Source organism: Cheilinus undulatus, linkage group 1 (genome assembly GCF_018320785.1).
Source record: "Cheilinus undulatus linkage group 1, ASM1832078v1, whole genome shotgun sequence".
NCBI classification, from domain to species: Eukaryota; Metazoa; Chordata; class Actinopteri; order Labriformes; family Labridae; genus Cheilinus; species Cheilinus undulatus.
In genome coordinates this window covers 24,276,568-24,297,342 of record NC_054865.1, presented here as the reverse complement: position 1 = coordinate 24,297,342, position 20,775 = coordinate 24,276,568, and the positions used below count along the sequence as shown (strand labels likewise).

Genomic DNA, 20,775 nt, shown 5'->3' with positions numbered 1-20,775 from the left:
TGGCTTAAAATTTTATTTAGCTTAAAAGTTATACTTTCACTTTCCACAGATACTGCATTCCCAGTGGTGTTGAAGACACCACCAACGACAGAGTCTTAAGACTCAACGTTAATGCCCATCCACTCAGTTATATCAATGATCAGGACATGGGCACAGCGTGGTTCTCTAAGATCATGACTACACAGGAGATGGATAAAGGACTTACCATCACCGTGGACTTGGTTAATGGACAGTACCAGGTAACAAACACATACACTTACTGCTTTATTCCACATGATAATCAACAGGTAAAATAGGTGTGCAATGACATTGACAAATGTAAAAATAAAACGCTTTTTCAGGCTAGGTTTGCAGAAGAATTTCCATTACTCATGATTTGTGTTTTTAATTGTAAGGTTGAAGACTGATTCTTAGTGCAATGATCACAAATCTCATGATTCAGAATATTTTACAGATTTGTGTCTCAGACTAAAACTTTTATGGAATTGGCCTCCACAAATAGAAAGAGGATAGTTATTGAACTTTTCTACTCCTTGGGGTTAACAGTGACTGTAACTCTATATCATCAGGTACAATCATTTATATCACAGAGTTTGTTTATTAATGGCTAAGCGACAGACTACAGTGGGATTTGGGGTAACTTATAAGTAACTCTTAGTTGTAAGTAAGCTACACATTGTTGTGACATGCATTCACTACATGATAATTAAATGATATGTGATGCTACATAACAGCATTTCAGGAGCAGGACCACACCTCAGTCATGTCCCTTTTTTTATGTAAATCTGCTTTCCATAAATTCAAACCTGACCATCTGCTCCTCTTTTCTTCTCAAATAACGCAACCATTCCCCTCTCACCACATCTGTTTTTAAGTCAGCATAGTGTTAACAGTTCTGTTGTATTTTTCTGTTCAGTGTTACTTGAAGTCAAGCAGCAGAAGCTGGTGGTCAGTGTGCAAACAAAGAAACCCTACCTTGATGTGTCTTAAACATAAAAGCTTGTGACATAAGCTGTCTATCCTTTGCTGGATGTGTTGCAAAAATGTGGGACATAAATTAAGGATACCCATTTCTTCAGGCAATGTAACACCATGGAATATGCCCATAGCTGACTTGAACCTGAACAAATAGTCAAGTACTTTTCAAACTAAAGGACACATCGATGTCCCTAAAAGTGGTGGATTGGACAGTGAAATATTTCTGTCTTTGCAGAGTGTACAGTTGAAATACTACTAGACTAACACTGTACAGATACTATGGGTTTGCACCTGTTTGTGGAGTGGACAGTGGTTTTATCCTCTTTCCAAGCACTGTAAAAAGATGTGGGGCGGGGGTTGGATAGAGGAAAGAGAGTGAGAGAGATTGCTGGATTTGGGCGTCGTTGACACTGTGGCTGTCAAAAGACTCGTCCCTTTTCTCTCTGAAGTGTGTGTGTGAGTGTAGGCAGGATTTTGGGAGCTGTCCTGACGTGGTAGCTCAACTCAAGTCCTCAGATAAAAGACACTTTCTGAAGTTGGGGGTTTGTGTGGGTTTGCGGGGTGGCTTAATGCGCTCCCTGCTGTGTAACCCAGTGTCCCAGCCCACACTGTAGAGGGGCAGATAACACTTAACACACATACCCACACCTACATCAGGGTTTATGTGTTACAGAAACCTGTGTGTTTCTGTGTGTAAATACCTGTCAGTGGGTGGTATAAGACAGTGTGCTTTTAAGTTAGTACCTAAAATAATACTTGTGGTGAATGCTACTTATTGTACATCTTAAGGAAGACTGCACATCACCTTTAATTTAAATCTAATTTTATCAACACAAAGTCATATTGCCCTTGGTATTGTCTCTCAATTGACATATGGCGGACCAAAAACAAAGTAGATATGCTAATAGAGGATAAAATAGAGGATACTTGTGCCCTGGAAAGAAAAGTCGGGTCAAGTGTAGGAGAATATGCTGATTTGGCAGTTTGCTGCATTAAGCTTGGTCCTGTACTGCTCCAGCTTTCTCCTGATCATCATCATCCAGGCCTGCTTCAGGCCTATGCCCTATCCATCTCGGCATCTTCCTCAACCTCAGGTATGCAAGAGTCCACCTGAAGAGAACTAAAGAGTCAGGAGCCAACTCAGACCAACTGCCTCAGGTTGAGCTGAAACAGCTGAGAACTGGTTGTCAACACCTCAACCATAAGCAATGTTCTGCCTACCTGCCTCTTCTGGGCATGGATATCCCCTAGTCCTAGCAGAGTCCTGAGGGCTGCGCCCCACTGTCATCTTATTATGCACAACTTGTCTAACGGCTGCATCATCAAGCGCTCTTCTCTTTATGGGTCTTTCAGTTGTAGGTGTCTACATGCAATGCAGTTCAAGGGCAGGGGGTGCAAACCCTGCCCCCCCAGACACTAGAGGCAAGGGATGCCAACCCCCTTTCAGCAGCATTTGCAGCTGCCATAACCATGAAGAAAAAATACTCAGTGAAGAAGCCTCTTAACCCAGTTATACGCTTAATATCGGCCTCCACAAGTCAACCCTGATAATCTATAGGAAGCAAAAAGCCAGCACTTTGCCAAGGTTGCCAAGTGAGAACCCTCTTTTGCCAGTATTTGGTTTGGTTAGTCCTATATAATAGCTTCAGAGGGCTGAATAGTGATCTCCCAGAGTCAGCGTCTTCCATGTTATCTCTTACCACCCACCAAGCCAACACAGAGACGTTATTTATCCTACCTACCACCTGGCCATCACAGCCTGAACAGCATCGTCATCTTCAACAGATCAAGGCTGTGTACATGCAAGCTTCAGGTAGAGACAGGGCTGATTCTACCTACCCTAGCACTGCACATAATTGCTTTCCTTCAAGGAGTGAGACTCTACCTCCCCCTACTCCTTTATTTTCATGAGGGGAAAAAAGGGAAAAGGGAAGATAAGAACAGAGACATTGAGGGGTTTTTGTCAACCTTTATTTTGGACTTCGTCGGCATTAATCATCCCCATCCAAATCCACGGACTGGCTTAAACTGGTTCATCTGTTTATGTATAATAACCCTTATCACATCCTTGGAAATGACTTAAAACAAGGTCAAATATATCTGACACAAAACATGATCACTGAAACAGTCATAATGCTAGGATGTATTGATTACCTGATGTTTTAGTTTTCACTACATTGTACAGGCCCACCTATGTCTTTTTCAATCCATGCTGACATTTCCCTCCTTCTCCACCAGGTGTTTTATCTTATAATTCAGTTTGGCGGCCTCTTGCCTGAGTCTGTGCATATCCAAAAAAAGAAATTTGACTTTACAAACACAGAGAATGGAACCAGGACAGAACAACCTTGGATGGACTGGCAGTATATGGCCAGTAATTGCAGCATCTTTGAAATGCAGAACAATGGCCGTTTATTGAAACCGGACTCAGTCAACTGTCTGCAGCTGCCCAGGTAGGTTGAACTTGCTGAAGCACCAGTGAACACTGATGATTTAAAAGGTATTAAAGGTGTGTCAGGAAAAGAAACCTAAACATAGGTACGCATTTTCATGCCATGCAGATTGTAGAGTTTTTAAAACCTTTTTGAAAACACTCAAATACTTTAGACTGTTGTAAGTTTAAAGTAGTTTTATAAAACATAAGATTTCCTTAACATTAACACAATGTAAAATGATGAATACCATTAATACAATAATGATCAATTTAAATTAAATCTGTTTTTCTATTTTGGGTCTCCTTCTCTTCAGTGCACAAGTTCTCACTGTTTGGTAGGTGGTTGTACCCTCTTTAGACTGGAAAGTCTTGATTAAGAAGCATGTATACACATGAAAACACAGCTATCAACATTAACTCCAGCTTGTTCATGCCTGTAATTGTGCACGTAATTCCATACATGCACTTAAATGCAGGAAAAAAGAAATCAAAAGAAAGGCAATGAAACTCTCACATTCTCTGGCACACGCGTAGTGACGAGGTTTATAAAGCTAAACACCTACAGCGCAGCCTTGGCACATGACCGGTAACAGGCTCTAAGTTGGCACAGCACAGAGAACTGGACTTGGAAAATACACACACACCTGGCAGAGCAGCTTTTATCAAAGCCTTGGTTGGCACTAGATAGAACAGGTATGAATAGATCACAGATGATGTAGTCGTTGCTTATTTTTCACTTGACTGACAAATGATATCACACACAACCTCTCCTGGCACAGCTACATATTAGTCATATTGGCATGAGAGCAATTGAACCTCACATTGGCAACATAATGATATGCTCTGTGACATAAGTGGTTGATAATTATATCAAAAACAGCACTGTCTTTGATCTTGGAAGATTAATATGTTTTATCTTTCAAGATTTATTTAGTCTTGCTGGAGAGATGGCCTCCTGAGCCTGCTGAAGTGTTTGGCAAGATAAATTTAAGCACGCCTCAGTCATTTCAGTTTTTTTTTTTTACAACTCAGTGACAGTGCTGCTCCAGTAGTGCTGTCAGTAATCCCTTTATGTCCCGTCTACATGTACAGAGAAACATTTCAACAGCTATTTTTGAGACATGAAAAGCATTGTCATCATTAATTGAAGTCAAGTGAGTGTTTTGAAAAAATAATTAGATTAAATACAACCCTGGCTACCTTTATATATTCATTTTTTAATTTTTCCTCTTTCCTTACAATTGACTGGCAACCAGTCCGGGGTGTACCCTGCCTCTCGCCCAATGACAGCTGGGATAGGCTCCAGCCCCCCCGAGAACCCAAATGGGATAAACGTTATAGAAAATGGATGGATGGATCTTTCAAATCTTTACTAAAACTCTATTATCTTACAGTCTTCTCCTACAATGCTTCAACAATAATGAATCAGTATCAACAATAGACATCTCAAACGTAATTAATCTTGTATACATTTATATCTTTATAACTTTTTCTGGCAGTTATTTGTTCTTTATATTAATATTCTTGGTTTAATACTCTGGACGTTGTTTTGTTTATTGCTAAGAATAAGTTGCTTGTAACTGTTGTAGTCCAGCAAAGTGGATTTGGATTAGCAGGTATTCTTCATCCCAAGATGCAAACTGTAGGCTGAGGTCACAGTCCTTGTTTTTGTATGTTTTTTTTTTTTGTTTTTTTTTTTTACTTGAGCCTGGACTGCCCATGTAAATGGGACCTAACCACCAGTCTGGTCTATAGGAGTAAGGTTAGGTCAAACTTATAATGTAATGCAAAGACTTGAGCAATTATTTTTTATGGAGGAGTACAGGGTGAATGTGGCAAGAAAGTATGGCCTGGGGTACCATCTGGGTGGGTAGCAGGGTTGCCATGAGCCCCTGGACAAAAGAAATGCCATCGAGCTTAACCCAGGCTGAGTGACGCACGTGTGTTGACATGTGTAGGGCTAAACTCTGGGCACCTTCCCCCTCTTCACCAGCCATGGGTTAGGCCCCATGATGGATCCTTAGCTTCCCACATGCCTGAAACATATGCACGTAACTGTTTATCATGCTGGAATTTTATTAATCAAAAATAAAAAAGTGTGTTGTTCTTTCCTTTGTTTTAGAGACATGCCTTACTCAGGGGGTAACATCACATTCAGCCTGCTGACCCCAGAGCCAAACTTGAGGCCAGGCTATAATGACTTTTACAACACACCTGACCTGCAGAAGATGGTGCATGCCACCAAGGTCAGGATACACCTGAGAGGACAATACCACACCAGAGCATCCAGGGTGAACCAGCGACACAGATACTACACCATCAATGAGATCACCATTAGTGGCAGGTGAGGACATTTACATTGGCATGGAGTAGGATGTATAAGGTTTGTTTTGAAGCATTTAGAGGAAATTTTAATCTTTGCACATCAATTTGATCATAAGTGTAGCATTTAAAAATTGTATTTTGGCTTGGTCTGTATTGCAAATGGAGTGTTAATCCATTTTTCCTCTTTACAGCTTAATTAAATAAGTTAGACAGCAGCCACAGTGTTCGTATAGCCTACTTTGTTACCCTTGTAACTTATCAAATATTTATTGAAGAACCATAATTGGTTGAGAGAAACCCTTGAAGATGATTTTAGTGCTGATTTGTAAAAAAAAATGTCTGAGCAAAGTTTGGCAGAAAAATGTAGAATGTAGAAAAATATTTTGATATGGACCGTTGAGTTTCAGCTGAGCTTTCAGGGACTAATTGTGAACACATCTCTTCATTAGACTGACAGAGTGACTGTTTTTTATGACTGTGGTAATTATAGGATTATGCAGGAGGCAATCATCTCTAACTCTCTCTCCCTCCCTCTTCCTCTAAGCTGTTTTAATTAGTAGCTTGTTACACTGAAGTAGGAGAAACAGAGATTTAGAGCTGCTGAAATCTCATCTGTGCATTCTTCATCCCTCCCCACCTCCTCCCTCTCTTTCTTCCATCTCTCTATCTCTTCTCTCTACATTCTTTATAAAGCATGTAAATACGCTTGTTTGTGAGAGAATAAACTTATGACTTGAGTTGAGAGTCTTAGTGTATGTCTCATGAGTACTGTATGTTTGATGACGAGTCTCACTTACAAAGATACTGCATGGTATGGTGGCAAAATGGAGCCTTTTCAATAGAAATATGCCATTCTGAAATGTAAATAGGAAGTTAAGTGCCACATCATTATTTGTTCAAGAATCAGATTACTTGAATTTTATGTTTTTAGAACCTTTGGTTACCCATACTTGAATGTGAATTGTTTTTGGGCAAGTACCTAATAACATTTGAAAAGATGCTGCTTTGACAGTTTGGCCTTGGTATTCAGATAGTGTATCTTACAGAGTGTCCTAAATGCACATAATTTCACACACATTGGCAAGTGTAGAACCATTGTCCAAACACTATTATCTATGTGTGTGCAAAAGAGAGCTGTCTGCTACTAGTTCTGCTGCTTTGGTAATTTTTAGGATGGCATTTATAAATGTTGAATGGGAACTTCTTCATGGCTTTATAGGGGTGCCATGGATAAGTTCGGTTGGAGCAGAGAAGAAGGGAAAGCGTTGGAATGTTTCACTCACCTATTTGCTTTCAAATTTGCTTTTGCTTCTTCATGGATGTAACATTTTATGTATTCTTTCTCTTTTCCTTTTCTCTTTGGCCAGATGTGAGTGTCATGGCCATGCAGACCACTGTGATACAAGTGTGACACCTTACCGCTGTGCCTGTCTGCCTGAGAGCCACACAGAGGGAAACAATGTAAGTAACAAACATGTAATCACAAAACCTGTTGAGCTTCGGGTCAACTTCAAGAATAGTTGAAGTTATTAGAGCGTCATTATTAGATGCAGATACTTAATATCACAAACACACACTAATGCAAATGCACTGGCCAAAGAGTGCCTCATTGTCTTAAAGGGGACATATTTTGCAAAAATCACTTTTTCAGGCTTTTCTAAGAAAAAAATGTGCCCCCCCCACCTTTAAGAAAATGTGTGCTAAAACAAGCCATTCTCAGAATTTCCCCTCATGATGTCATGTGGGGAGTAAACACCCGCCCCCAGATTTGGTTGGCCCTCCCTGCTTGGAGGAAAGTTCCACCCTCGTCTGCTGATCCTCCTCTCAGCTGCCAGCTGAGATGCTGGGTAGCACAGTGGGTTACCCTGCTGATTTTGATCTGGGAGACTGATGGTTCATATCCCAGTCAAGTCCTTAATTTGGGATAAAAGCGTCTGTAAGGCCAGCCACACACTACAGGATTTTAAGCCCGTTTTGGGGCAAGATTTGCCTCCCCTGACAATCATGGGGGCGCATACCGACCGGAGCCTCGTCGCAAACGATTGTTTGTCTGAGTAGTCTGCATGTGTGTGTGGTGTCAACACGATTAGTTTACAGCTCCAAATTACGTCGTAGCCTCCCAAACCCTGAATCGTAAATATCAAACGTATGATATTTACGATTCTAGGTCGTAGTGCCGCTGATGGAGTACCCACAACAACCAATGAGAGCGAGCACACCGGGCAGCGTCACCAGACGAATCTTACACCGCTCACAACCATAAACACAACGTTACCTTAATTCCAGCCAGGATTTCGTCCTGAGGCTTTCCCCTGTTTTATGACTGTTGCTGCACCTGTAACACACGCCAGGACACTCTGTTGTGGAGAGACAGCAACACGGTATCGACAGACATCTGTGTTTTTTTTTCTGAAGTCACGTGATCACGCGAGGTCGTAGGCAGGTCGGCAGTTGTGTGGTCTCCAGTGATCTGACCATCTGGCTGAGTCATCTAGTGTGTGTGTTCAGAGGATTAAAGATGAAAAATCTTTAGAAACTGTCCTGAAGTCTGTGGTCTCCCACGGTTTTAAAATCGTTTCAGAGTAAGAAATCGTCTAGTGTGTAGCAGGCCTAACATTGTAACATCAGGAGTGCCACATCCATTTCCTGAGAGGGGGTGTGGTCAGGGCTGGAATCAGACACTAATTAACATTTAAAGCCACAGACACAGAAACGGCTTGTCCTAAGAAGGGCTGAAACAGAGGGGTTTTTAGACTTGCAAAAATCCTATACTAGAGTATTTTTTTCAGTAATGAACTTCACAAGCATGTTTTGGGGACCTCTGAGACCAATATAAACTAAACTAAAATATGTCCCCTTTAATCAGAGCATCCTTCTAGATGAGTATACCTCCAAGGCACTGGGCAGCCACACACAAACAACTCTATTAGATCCCATCTTCTGTTAAATATCCCTGTCTTGCTTATGTCATATTTATTCTTGTGTTTTGTGTCTCATTCAATGAAACACTTATTACATAGCATCAATGGCCAAGCTGCTGGCACATTCTATGCACAAGCAGTGTCCAGACGCTTTGTAGATATTTTGGTAAAGGTTTAGGCATCAGTGCTGCCAGGCAGCAAAATATGGTGGTACACTGAATTTATCAAATTTGCAAATAAGTGACAGCTGACATCACTACTGTTGGCACAGGACCTTGTAAAACTCTTTTCACTTTATTTTCAGGTGCGTTTTTTTTTTTCAGATCCATAATCTTAACAAGAGTCATGCACTCGAACCTTGCACACTGAGTCTGTTGCATTTTATTTGTATTTACTGCGAAAATTAGGAGAATTTTGCAATTTTTTTCATACTGCAATGAAAATAAGCAGTGAATGAGCCTGTTGCTCTGTTAAACTTACTCCATCCATCCTGACAGAGAGTTTCATACAGCACCAGCTTGTGTGTCACAGCTGTGCCAAGTTGGAGACATGCAGAGCACTTACACAGGAAGACCATGCCTGTGTTAAATCATGAAATGCACTAGTTGCTTAACCTTTCAATACTCAGTGGTGACAAGTGAACTAAAGTGTAAAACTTGGTTTATTATGTGAGACTTAAGTTTCTGTATACAAGAAGAAGGAATGTGTTATAAAGGTTGAAGGACTTTTAACCATAAATTGTTGCCTCTTACGTTATTTTTCTCTTTAGGCTTGCTGTTGAGTTGTTCCACTTATGCTGTCAATGCCTTCAAACTCCTTATGGAAGCTTTTCTAGCAAGCCTGGAACTGAAGTGACTCTCCAGGTTCTTTAAAGATTAAATCCACACCATTTAATCTAAAATAATCACAATATAACCATTATCAAACATTTTTGCTGCTAGTTTCTAATGCTTAATGGCATGTTGTACCCCACAAAGCTTTGTGACGGGCTATGACAACCAATGACAGACTGATCTGTCATCGCGTCATGCTTTGTCAAACTGTGCAACTCTGACTGAGCAGATCCTGGTGGAGATGGCCCGAATAGCTCATAGTGGAGAGAAAGAGAGACAGGGAGCCTGTGATGTAGCCCTCTGTGTCACTGCAGACAAGTACTGCTTTGAATAATGGCACAGATCAAGCCAATGCAAAGAAGTGAAAGGACTTTTTTTAAGATTCTTTGTCACAGAATGATTTTTTTTTCCACTTTTTTGGCCCCAAAGAGATTTGAGAACAAGCTTATGCAAAAAAGTCTTAGTCATTATTGTTTACTGTGTGCTACACACAAACATCTTTGGAGTTAGAGTTTCTGTTTACTTTTGGTCTTTATAGACCATAACTTTTTTTAATTGAAGTGACATTACTGCAGCACCCATATCCTTAAAGCCCAGGATTTCCCTGAAAAATAAAGATGTTTAGAGGTTGACTCTGCACCACAGGGCTGATGTTTTTTAAGCTTTTTAAGACCTGTTTAGGTCCTGGAGAGACAAAATGTTTAAAAATTGCTCAGAAGGCTTGAAGGGTTAATTTTCCAAAGGCATCTTAATCAGTTTCACAACTGATCTCATTTATTGATGTATACAGTTAAATCTATTTGCATCATCAATTGCTCTCTCAGCTAAATCACAAATATAATATCACAGCCAGAATTCACACACTGGGCAGCTGCAGAGTGCTGGCTTACAATTTGACTTCAGTGTAGTTTGATGTTAACCGCCGCCTCAGGACCAGACCTTTGCCTGCAACAAAGCTAATACAACTTGCCAGGTAATAGTAGGCTTCACCCCAACAAGCCTCTAACTGCTCAGCAGTGAAAAGTTCAGTATGACTGCTCCACCTCACTGAGGCACAGAACAGCCTGCATTATTCACTACTTATGTATCATTCATACACCCGCATCTTCGTATTAGTGTCTGCCTTTGTGTGTTTGTGGCTGTGTGGTTGTGTGTCTCAGACAGAGGCGACAGAGGACATCAGTGGAGAAGTACAGCTGTCAACAAGCAGCTGTTCATTGGCTGTCTTGCTTACTCTAAAACGAAATTAACAAACATCCTCCTACACACTGCACTGGATTTAATAATTTTTGTCTGACATGAACTCCAGACAGTAATAACAGTTGCCATGAAAAGCACACACAAACACACAAACTCAAAATAATTGTATATTATCTGCATGTGCGATCTTTCAGACTAATGCTGGAAGAAAAATCTCAGCCCTCTTTTTTCACTCTTATATTCCTCTTTTTACGCACTTTTTTTTCTGTCCCTGGGTCCTTTCCCACCTCCATCCACTTCTCTTTGTCGATCACTCTCTCTCTCTCTCTCTCTCTCTCCCTCTCTCTCCCCCTCACACGCTGCCTTTCTCTCTCGGGTCTCAGTTTAAATAATGTCTCAAATCGACTAGAACAATGACATTCCCTCAGCATGCATCTCTAATCAGTGCTCTTTCTCTCTCTGTTTTTCTTTCGCTTCATTTCCCTCCACTCCCCCCTCTCTTTACTGCCTCGTTTTCTAAGTATTTAATTCATCTCCGTTTGCTTGTTTCTCATGTTTTATCCTTTTACTCCCTCCATTTTTCTTGCCGTCTCTATCTCTCTTTTCTGTTCATGTTCCTCTAGTTCTCACTTGCACATATATTAGTTCTTTTGTGTTAAAGCCATGCAAGTCAAAAAGCAACATAAGTATGTTTATGGGTGTTATGTTTTAAATTAATCCCTAGCAGAGTTATGTGAAAGATGTGAGCGTGCAGAGGAGTGTGTGTTGACGAAGAATCCTTTTTGTGTGATCATCCATGTGTGTGATGTGCCTGTGTGCACTTTTCTCTTGAACCTGTCCATGTCATCTCTCTGAGTGAATATTCAGGACCTTTCTTCTGTCTCTGTAATACTGGAGCATAAAAGGCTGTGGGGAATATTAGCGTTTAATATTGCATGCGTTCTGTTGACTCGGATCGGCCTTGCACCATGACGGATGTTGTACTAATCTGCAGAATTTCCACAGTGACATTAAAGTGACAGAAATGCTCAGACATGTGTCAAGATGATCAACGGGGGCCTTGGAAGACACACTCTTAAACTCTCTCACACACACTTTAACACGCATGCACACTACATAGGGTACACACACTCGCCCACTTTCTCACTCTGTCTTTTGATTCTTTCTTATGTGCACTCTGTGTCAGAGCTGATCTCTCATTCTGTCACTCGGTCTCTGTACGCCTCTCCACAGCTGATGGATTCAGTCATATCTGAAAGCTATATCATACATTGTAGTGTAAGTCATGTTACACACTTTATTTTTCAGTTTTCTTTAATGTCTTCACTGTATAGAGGAGCATTTTTTCAGGCATTAAACATTGTCCAGTGTAAGTGTTACAGAAAGTGAGGTGCTGAACAACCCTTACTACCTTTCTTTGAAGCTGGCTTGTGTCTTTCTACCTCCTCACCCAAAGGCAAGAGGGAGAGTTTCATCAGACTAAAGGCTGATTTCACTCAAAACTTGACACCGCTAAAAAAAAAAAAAAAAAAAGTGCGTGTAGTGTGTGTGTGCATGTCTATCTTTCCTAAAGTGTGACAAAGTCAAAGCAGCAAGAATTTTATACCTTAAAGCTAACGTTTGGAACTTTAACTTAATGTTGATTTGGCACCTCCACTGGATAAAACAAAGTCTTACATTTTTGCTTGTCTTGTCCTGTATTAACCTGATACGCTAGATGGATGTGTTTCACACATCCATCTGGAAAAGCTTCAATAGGAAATTGGAAGGCAAAGGCCTTGAAAAAAACTCAGAGTGTGATTGGATGAACGTTCTGTCTGTCACATCTCTACGGGCCAATAAGAGCAACAAAACACATGACGTAGCGACTATCGAGCTGTGCGTGCGCAGCTACTGAGGAATAACGCAAAACACGGCGACTATAGACATTTAAGTACTTGACTGTTGTCATTTTTGAAAAGAAAACAACTCACTGCTGTTCTTTGTTCTTCTTTTAATGAAAAAATGTTGTCCAGTTCTGATAAAACTGGTGCTTTAGCAGCATCCACGCTAATCTCTTCCTCCATAACCGCACCAGCTATTGCTGCTGCTTGTTTACGTCATGACTCTGCTGCGCCTAAAAGTACTGCCCCTCATCGCTCATTGGTCCTGTCACTTTCTAACTAGGCCCAAGCAGTTCAGATGGGAACTTTGCAAGATGGATTCCCCAGTGAGAAACATGGAAACGGGCATATCCATCTGCTTTGCAAGGTTAGTCCTGTATAGCAGTAATCATCAACTGGTGGCCCAGGGGCCATATCAGGCCCCCAAAAGCTTCCTGTCCAGCCCCAAAAAGACTATTACATTCAGACGACAGATGTTTTTAGGGTATCTTTTGTCTTTATATCTTTTAACTAAACTTAGCACAAAAAGTAAGGAAACATTTGTTTGGTATGTTATGTCTTTGTTGTAACAATACTTCTTACCAATAACTCCTAGACCACTGGAAACCCTGTTTATTTCCTTTTAAATGGTGCCACATTTGTAAAGATCATGCATTTGGGAAATGAGCAGCAGAGCTTAGTATGTGAGTTCTGCAACAGCTTATTCTTCCATTGACTCAAGTTTGATATTGTTTGATGGATTAGATAACTGAAGTCTGAAGAAACAAGACGTATTGGTAGTTTAACAATTAATTCATTTAACAAACAGGAGCCTCAGTAGCGTGTGGAAGCTCCAAACAGCCACAACAGTCTGGCACCTCCCCCTCATGCTGGTCACCAGCCTGATCACACACTCCTGTGGAATGGCATCCCATTCTTCAACCAGCATTTGTTGCAGGTCAGTCAACGTGGTTGTGTTGGTCACTCTGGCATGAACAGCACACCCAAGCTGATCCCACAAGTGTTCAGTGGGGTTGAGGTCAGGACTGCTGGCAGACCATTTCATCCTCTCCACTCCCAAATTCTTGAGGTAGTCTCTGAAAACCCCACAATGTGGGGGCGAGTGTTGTCATCTTGGAGGATAGATTTCAGTCCCAGACTGTAGAGATAGGGGATTGCCACTGGTTGCAGAATCGTATCTCAGTATCTCTCTGCATTGAGATTGCCTGCAATGATGACAGGCCTCATTTTTCCACTTAGAAGGATGCCTCCCACACCATTACACTGCCTCCACCAAAAGGTGTCACTCTACCAATGCACTCCACGCTTTTACCCTCTGGTCCGACTGCCATTGGCAGAATCTGGACTCTCCACTGAACATAATGTTCCTACACTTGTTCAGGTTCAATTGTGCATGTTGCTGACACCAGTGCAAAAAGGCCTGAGGGTGAGTCATGACAGGCCTCCTGGCAGCCCTATAAGACTGGAGAGTGGCTGTGTGCAGTCTGTTCCTGATTGTCTGAGCAGAGAGCCGTCAGCCATATAGTCCTGCAAACCTTGACCTCAAATCTGTAGAAGACAGCTTACGGTACCTAAGTGCCTGCAGGGTGAGGAAATGTTCTTTTTGGGGTGCCATCTTCTTGGGACGCCCACTTTGTGGCCTGTCTCTGACATCCCCTGTTATATGGAACTTGGTCTTAAGTTTGGAGATGGTAGTAGGGCTCACTCCAAATAGTGCTGCATGTAGGTCTTGTGAAACACCAGCTTGAAGTTGCCCTATTACAAGGTCCCTATCCAGATAAGTCAATTGCTGCATGTCAATTGTTGGAGCAGACACCCTTCTGACCACTGTGGCAGGGCCCATGCTCACAGATGCCAGGTGCCAGGTGCCAATCAGGCCCCTGATTGTCAGCACTGAGGGATGCCAAAAGCTCAGAACAGGAGTCAATACTCAGTTCTGCTGCTCATCCCACAAATGTATGATCCTTACAAATGTGGAACCATTTAAAATAGAAATAAATAGACTTTCCAACGGTATAAGATGTATTGCCAAGAAACATTGTAACAAAGAAATAATCTACCAAACACAACTTTCCTTACTTTTTGTGCCAAACTATTTGACTTGTTTGGCCTGTATATGTAATTTTTGTGTGTCTTCTGTGTTTGTTTGTATGTATGTGTGTGTGGCTATTGATAGCAACATTAAGTAGCATTGTGCAGCATCTCTGCTGCTAAAGTTTGCCTCAGCAGCAGATTTTCACCTATGCTGGGGGTTAACCGGGTTAACTTAAGACATACACAACACAGGCGTGTACACACTTGCATGTTATCACACACACACGCCAGTGGCACGACCTTTCCAGTGAGAGCGTGAAATTGGTCATGGCATTTATGATAAGATGAGTTTCCCCAGCAGATTAGAGTGTGCACACACACAAACACACACACACACACACACACAGAAGGTCGCACGCTTGTGACAGGCCATCTGAATGTCCACATATCCATTAGAATAGCTGCCACACTCAGCAGATTTTGTTGAAACATTCAGAGTGAAAATAAGATGTTATCCTTTACTCTGTGAGACATTTCACACTCACACAAACACACAGTCACACATTTTTATGCATGCATTGAAACAGACCTGCAGGAAAACATTCAGTTATCTCTTTTATAAAGTTATGTCAGTGACAAATTTAAAGTTTTGATTTAAAAAATAAGATGCAAGTTTCACTGCATGCTACTTCATCTTCTGAATATGCACTCATTACATTTGTATCCAGTAGTTTAAAAAGTCAGGAGTCAGACTATGGATTAAGTACTTGCAGAGTAACTTTGTCATTAGAAGGATGAACTCCTTTTTAAATGTTTTCTTAGCAACATTATACTGTATACTGGCTGTATGCAGAGAGATGAAAGTAACAGAATTAAAATGATATACACACAATCTATAGTATGTGCTGTCCTCCTTTGCTGCTGGTACTGCGAGCGGATGATGGGGCGCCATCAAAACCTTTTGTATGAAGAAGAGAATGAACGTGTGCAGTTTCCTTTTAACTCCCAAACACCGGTCCCTCGACTAATTAGCAGGCTGGGAGAGAGGGAAGGTAACGCAATGTTGAATGAAAAGAAAAGAGATGGAAGAAAAAATCCTCTCCCTTTCATTTGGTATGGTAATATTTCCCGCTCACATACTCGCCGTGGCTATGAGAACAAGCGATTGGGGGACAGCAGAGACGGGGGAAGCGAGCGAGAAAGGGGAGAGGTAGGGAAGCCCAGAGAGATGTACAGAGTGATTTGTTTTTCAGAAAGTGCAGAGAGAGAAAAAGAAGGAAGGGTGGGAAGATGGAGGAGGAACTTACCATATCTCGCTCTTTAACTCATCCCCAGCGGATGAGTTGAAGAGTGAGATGTAGTGAGAGCTGTTCAAAGTGCAGAAAGAGGAGTACCTTTGATATGTGAAACGTTTCGGGGCACGGAGCGGCAGACAGACAGGCAGCCAGCCACAAAGACGGACGGGCAGAGAGGGTAGAGCAGCATGGACAGAGAGGAAGGTAGTTACTCCAGGTGTGACATCAGATAGAGCTGAAGCCAAATAGCATGACTGACAGACAACTAAGAGACTCACAGAACAAACAGGAACATGCAAACACGATGCAATCCTGTGGAATTACATGTCCCAAGTCACGTTCTCCTGCAAATGTCTGTGTGGAGACTTTCCTTTCTCCTCATGTGTTTGTAAGTTTTGTGTTGGTGTGTGCCTGTGTGTGCGTCTTATATATTATGTCTCCAGAGGATATCCTACTGCTTCATTAGATCCTGTTAATAATCACCCAACAGGGAACAGCTCTCTGGACGCTGTTCATGCACAGACACAGACTCATGCACACATATGCAAATATACAAATATGCAGACCCTTGATTGTTGTTTGGAGAGCAGGTGTAGTTTTTTTGTTTTGAATCTGGATTTTAAATGAGCAGACAGTCCAGTTTGTCTCTGTGTTTTTCAAAATTTTCTCTGTTAATTGAATCATGTTTTTCCATAACGGTATTTATAATGCAATAAGTAATAAATGCCTTGCAGTGCCTATATTTGACAATGGTATTGTTGGATAGGTAAAATGAGAAAGCTATGGTTGCATACATTCATGTGATGAGATCTGATTTGCTGTCAATGCCTGTCGAGATACTCAGTAGAGTTTTAGGCCTTTAGTAGAATTATGGTGGGAGCAATATGTTGAAAATTTGTGTTTTTTCTTCTATTCAGGAAAATAAGCATGAAGATTAACATGCATAATCATGTGGACAATGCTCCGCAGATTTGATACTGATGTGCAGAGCAAGCTGCAGCTGTTTTGTGATTAAAGAATTATATTAAACATGTTTGAACTCTAAGGATTCACACAATACATTTAGGTGAGACACAGAGTCTATCAGTGGCATGCCCCACAGGGACACTTTAGCAAAACATGTTGGCAACTGTAGCATTTCATTGGAAATGTTTGTGCAGGCCTTGTGTTGTAGCAACACATTGAGCTGTGTTAAAAACCAAAAATCTGACAAAATGCTTCATTGATCTTTCTTTGCTACCTTGTTTTACTCTCTTCCTTTTATTGGCCTGCATATCTTCCCCTGAAATTGTGTATTTTTAAGAATTTTTAAATTATTTCTGTTTATTTAGTCATTTTATTTCTAACACTAATGGATTTTTGTTCACATCAGTTTCCTGCATATTTTCTCTATTTCCTTTTCCTTTATCATATACAAAGAAGGAACATTTTCCCCTATTTCCATCTCCACTCTCCCCCTCCCCCTATCTCCCCCTGCCTCTCCCCCCTCCTCTGTGTGTGTCGTACATAATGGGCCCAGTGCAGGCCTGCATGTGTCACACATGGGAGGAACTCCTGTGTTTTTTAATACATTTTTAATCCCGCCATTTGATGCCCCCCTTGTCCACCATAATTTGTACTGACTGCTGAACAAAATCAAAGGGCTTGTACTTGCTGCTTCTCGCCTCTGCTGCTCACTGCTACAAAAAAATGCATTTTTTATATCACTTTTTCCCCCTTCCTCCTCTCGACACACACCTTGCTATGTTTATTTTGACATGAAAGTGGGCCTGTGTGAGAGCTCTGGCTGTTGCAAGTCACTCCTCATTAGCAGTCTGATTTCCCTATGCTGTGTGTGCGTGTTCATGTGTGTGTAAATGCCCTGGTTCTTTATTATGTAGTAGAGAATACCTCTGTGTTTTCTATTCAATAATGTGTATTATTATTCTCTCTCTCTTTAGATTAAGACTTACACGGACCACTGATTTTTGTCTCTTTATATTTCCTTCTCTGTCTTTTTCTGCGTCTCTTTTTCTGTCTCATTCATCGTCTTTGTTCCATAAAAGCAAGGGTTTCATTGTCATGGGACAGGTTTAACGTGCCTGCAAGTGCAATTATTTCTAGTAAACGAGCAGTTTCTGACATTTCTTTTGTATGACACTCGCCAACATAAAATACTGTTTACATTTCAAATCTCTTTAATTGAACAACGCTTTTGTTTTATCTACTAATGTTTTAATTTTTTTTATACATGTACATGTTTTATTCTCAATAAGGTCATTTGCTTTTGATTTTTACTTGAACTCTCTTCACGTATGAGTCTTTTCATGTGTGTGTTCTGTTTCTACTGTTGCTCTAAGATTTAGTGGGTCTTAAATGTTACTGTAATCCTCATGAGTTCAGAGGCTGCTTAGAAAATCACTCAACTCTGATTATAATCAGGATATTGTATACATGCTAGAGCTGTCAAGATAAGAAATTTCAGAAGCTTTAGTAAGATTTTTTTCATTTTGCAAAATTGTGAAACCAGTTCCAAATGCTTTAGATGATATAAAACAAAGTATGCATAGTGTTGAAGGACAGTAAAAACAGTTGCAAAATACAGACACAAAATCTAATGTGTACTTTTTTAAAAACACAGATTTTTGGCCTTTTTGTACCTTTATTGTTAGAGAGGAGGACAGGGGATAGAAATGGAAATGGGGTGTAAAGATGTGCAGGAAAGGAGCCACAGGCAAGAATTAATCTAGGTTTCCCTTGTACATAGGTCGTAACCTAACCACCAGGTCATCTGCATGCAAACATTGTGTAAATATGAGTGTGAATTTTCAGCTGAAGTTGTTAATATGTGTTTTCATGTCGTGGTGCGAGGGGTGAGAGCTAGAGTAATGTTTATGCTGTTTTCAACCATTTTCTTCCCAAGGCACACCTGAGATCAAGCCATTACCTGAGGGCACACCATATCCAAAATAGCTTCTTTAAACATGTGACATTAACTTGAGTTGCTCCATAGCTGTGGTAATAATATATGGTTGTAGAAATTCCCACAGCACAAGACCTACCTTAAGACACAACATTGTGCCTTACCACACACACTTTGAAAACAATGTTTTTCATTGAAGGTTAAGGGCTGTCAATAAGGGTTTTAGTAGAATTCAGAAAATTCAATACCACTGCAGCAAAAATACAATTCTGTGATGACCAGTGTTTAGTTATTTACTTATATATGAAAATGCGTGTTTTTATATATACACAGTCCACCTTTTTTTAACAGTGCCAACGGTGTGCTCCCCTCTACAATGACAAGCCGTTCAGATCAGGTGATCAGCTCCAGCCAATGAACTGCAGGGCTTGCCAGTGTCATGGTCATGCCTTCTCCTGCCATTATGACCCTCAAGCTGATGATCAACCTAATGAGCACTATCGAGGAGGAGGAGGTGTCTGTGACAACTGCATGCACAACACCACAGGTATAATTTTAATACAAGTGTTACAGTTATCTTTCAGTTTTTATAAGAACTGAGCAACTAAAAACTCTTCATGAGCAATAATAAAATAGCACTTTGAAACTGTTACTAAACATGTCACAAGCCTTCAGATGTTCCTTCTAACAATTTTTGGTTGTTTAGGTTTTTATTTATTGTTTTTTTTTTTTTACATCTTAACATCTTCATGCTGATGTGAAGTTTCCTCTCCAAAGAGATGGATGAGATTCAAACAGATTTGCAACATCCAGTTTGGACCAAAATTGTGGCATAATATGAGTTGAAACCTGCAACTGGCTGTTCAGCAATGTCCTTAAACAGTCACCTTACACTGCTGCAACTGGAGGAGACAGTCTATTATTTACAAAGCACTGGCTCTCGCCTGTCTTGTGGCTTCATATAACTTGTAGTGTAGGACATGAATGACAGTGGTGGTGAGTTATTTGCTGGGGTTGCAATTCCACTTTGGTTAAAAAGGTAAAACGTGAAAATATTAGATCAAAGGAATACAGAGGGGGTTTATGCCAGTCCATGCCAGCTTATATCCCATCTTTTGCATTTTTTCCCCCTATGCAGTTTTGTCATTTGGAGCAATGGTTCTCAACTGAACAGGCATAGGGACCCATTACATCCATCTTATGAGAAACTGTGACCCAAATTCTTCAAAATGTTCAGCCACTTAAATGTGTTTGATGAAAAGTGTTACAGTTTGTACCATAAATAGAACAAAAGAGGTGGGACAAATGAAACATGTTTTAAAATACACATCATTACAGAAGGGCAAGTATTTTATTTCACTCGATTTTTTTCCAGGAAAAAGGATAAATAAGTTGAAATCTTGAGAAAAACATGAAATTTACTTGTCATCACGAGAAAACCTCCCAAAATGTATAGATGTTCTCTATGTCCACTTAGGGCTTTGATACACATAAACTTTTTTGCAATTTTTTTTTTCTAGCACACATTTGCGACCCACTATAAACAGCTCTGTGACCCACTTTTGGGTCCCTGACCATCAGTTGAGAACCACTTATGTAGAAGAATCCTTGTCTTGTAAGCAGAGAAAACACCAGCTACTGAAATGGTATGAATCTGAGGCATCGCTGATGATAATGCTGCGCTTATTGCTGAAGCTGAGCCATAACCTTCAATAAACATATCCTGTAGCCTATGTACAATGTACTGTATTCCTTTTTCACAGGCTTCAGAAGGTGTTGATTGGCTGTTGAAACACATGACATGCCTTTTGCTATGAAACCAGCAGTTGATCATCTGACAAGTTAAATTGTGAGCAACACCATTATACAGTCTGGTTCCAACTGCAATGGCTCAAATCTTACAGCTCCAAATGCCCTTTGCAAACGGCCTTGTTGCCTGACAGATCTCTGGTCTGAACTGGGCTTAACAT

The 20,775-nt window shown here is 40.8% G+C and overlaps 1 protein-coding gene across 1 annotated transcript in view; it reads left to right on the top strand.

Moving 5' to 3' along the window:
• The window catches only part of ush2a (Usher syndrome 2A (autosomal recessive, mild)), a 300,866-nt gene that overhangs the window by 36,834 nt on the left and 243,257 nt on the right, over window positions 1–20,775 (top strand). Inside the window, exons 8-12 of the mRNA XM_041790781.1 lie at window positions 50–239; window positions 3,217–3,431; window positions 5,535–5,756; window positions 7,105–7,198; window positions 19,157–19,352. Of these exons, the coding sequence (XP_041646715.1) occupies window positions 50–239; window positions 3,217–3,431; window positions 5,535–5,756; window positions 7,105–7,198; window positions 19,157–19,352 (917 nt within the window). The remainder of the gene's footprint in view (window positions 1–49; window positions 240–3,216; window positions 3,432–5,534; window positions 5,757–7,104; window positions 7,199–19,156; window positions 19,353–20,775) is intronic.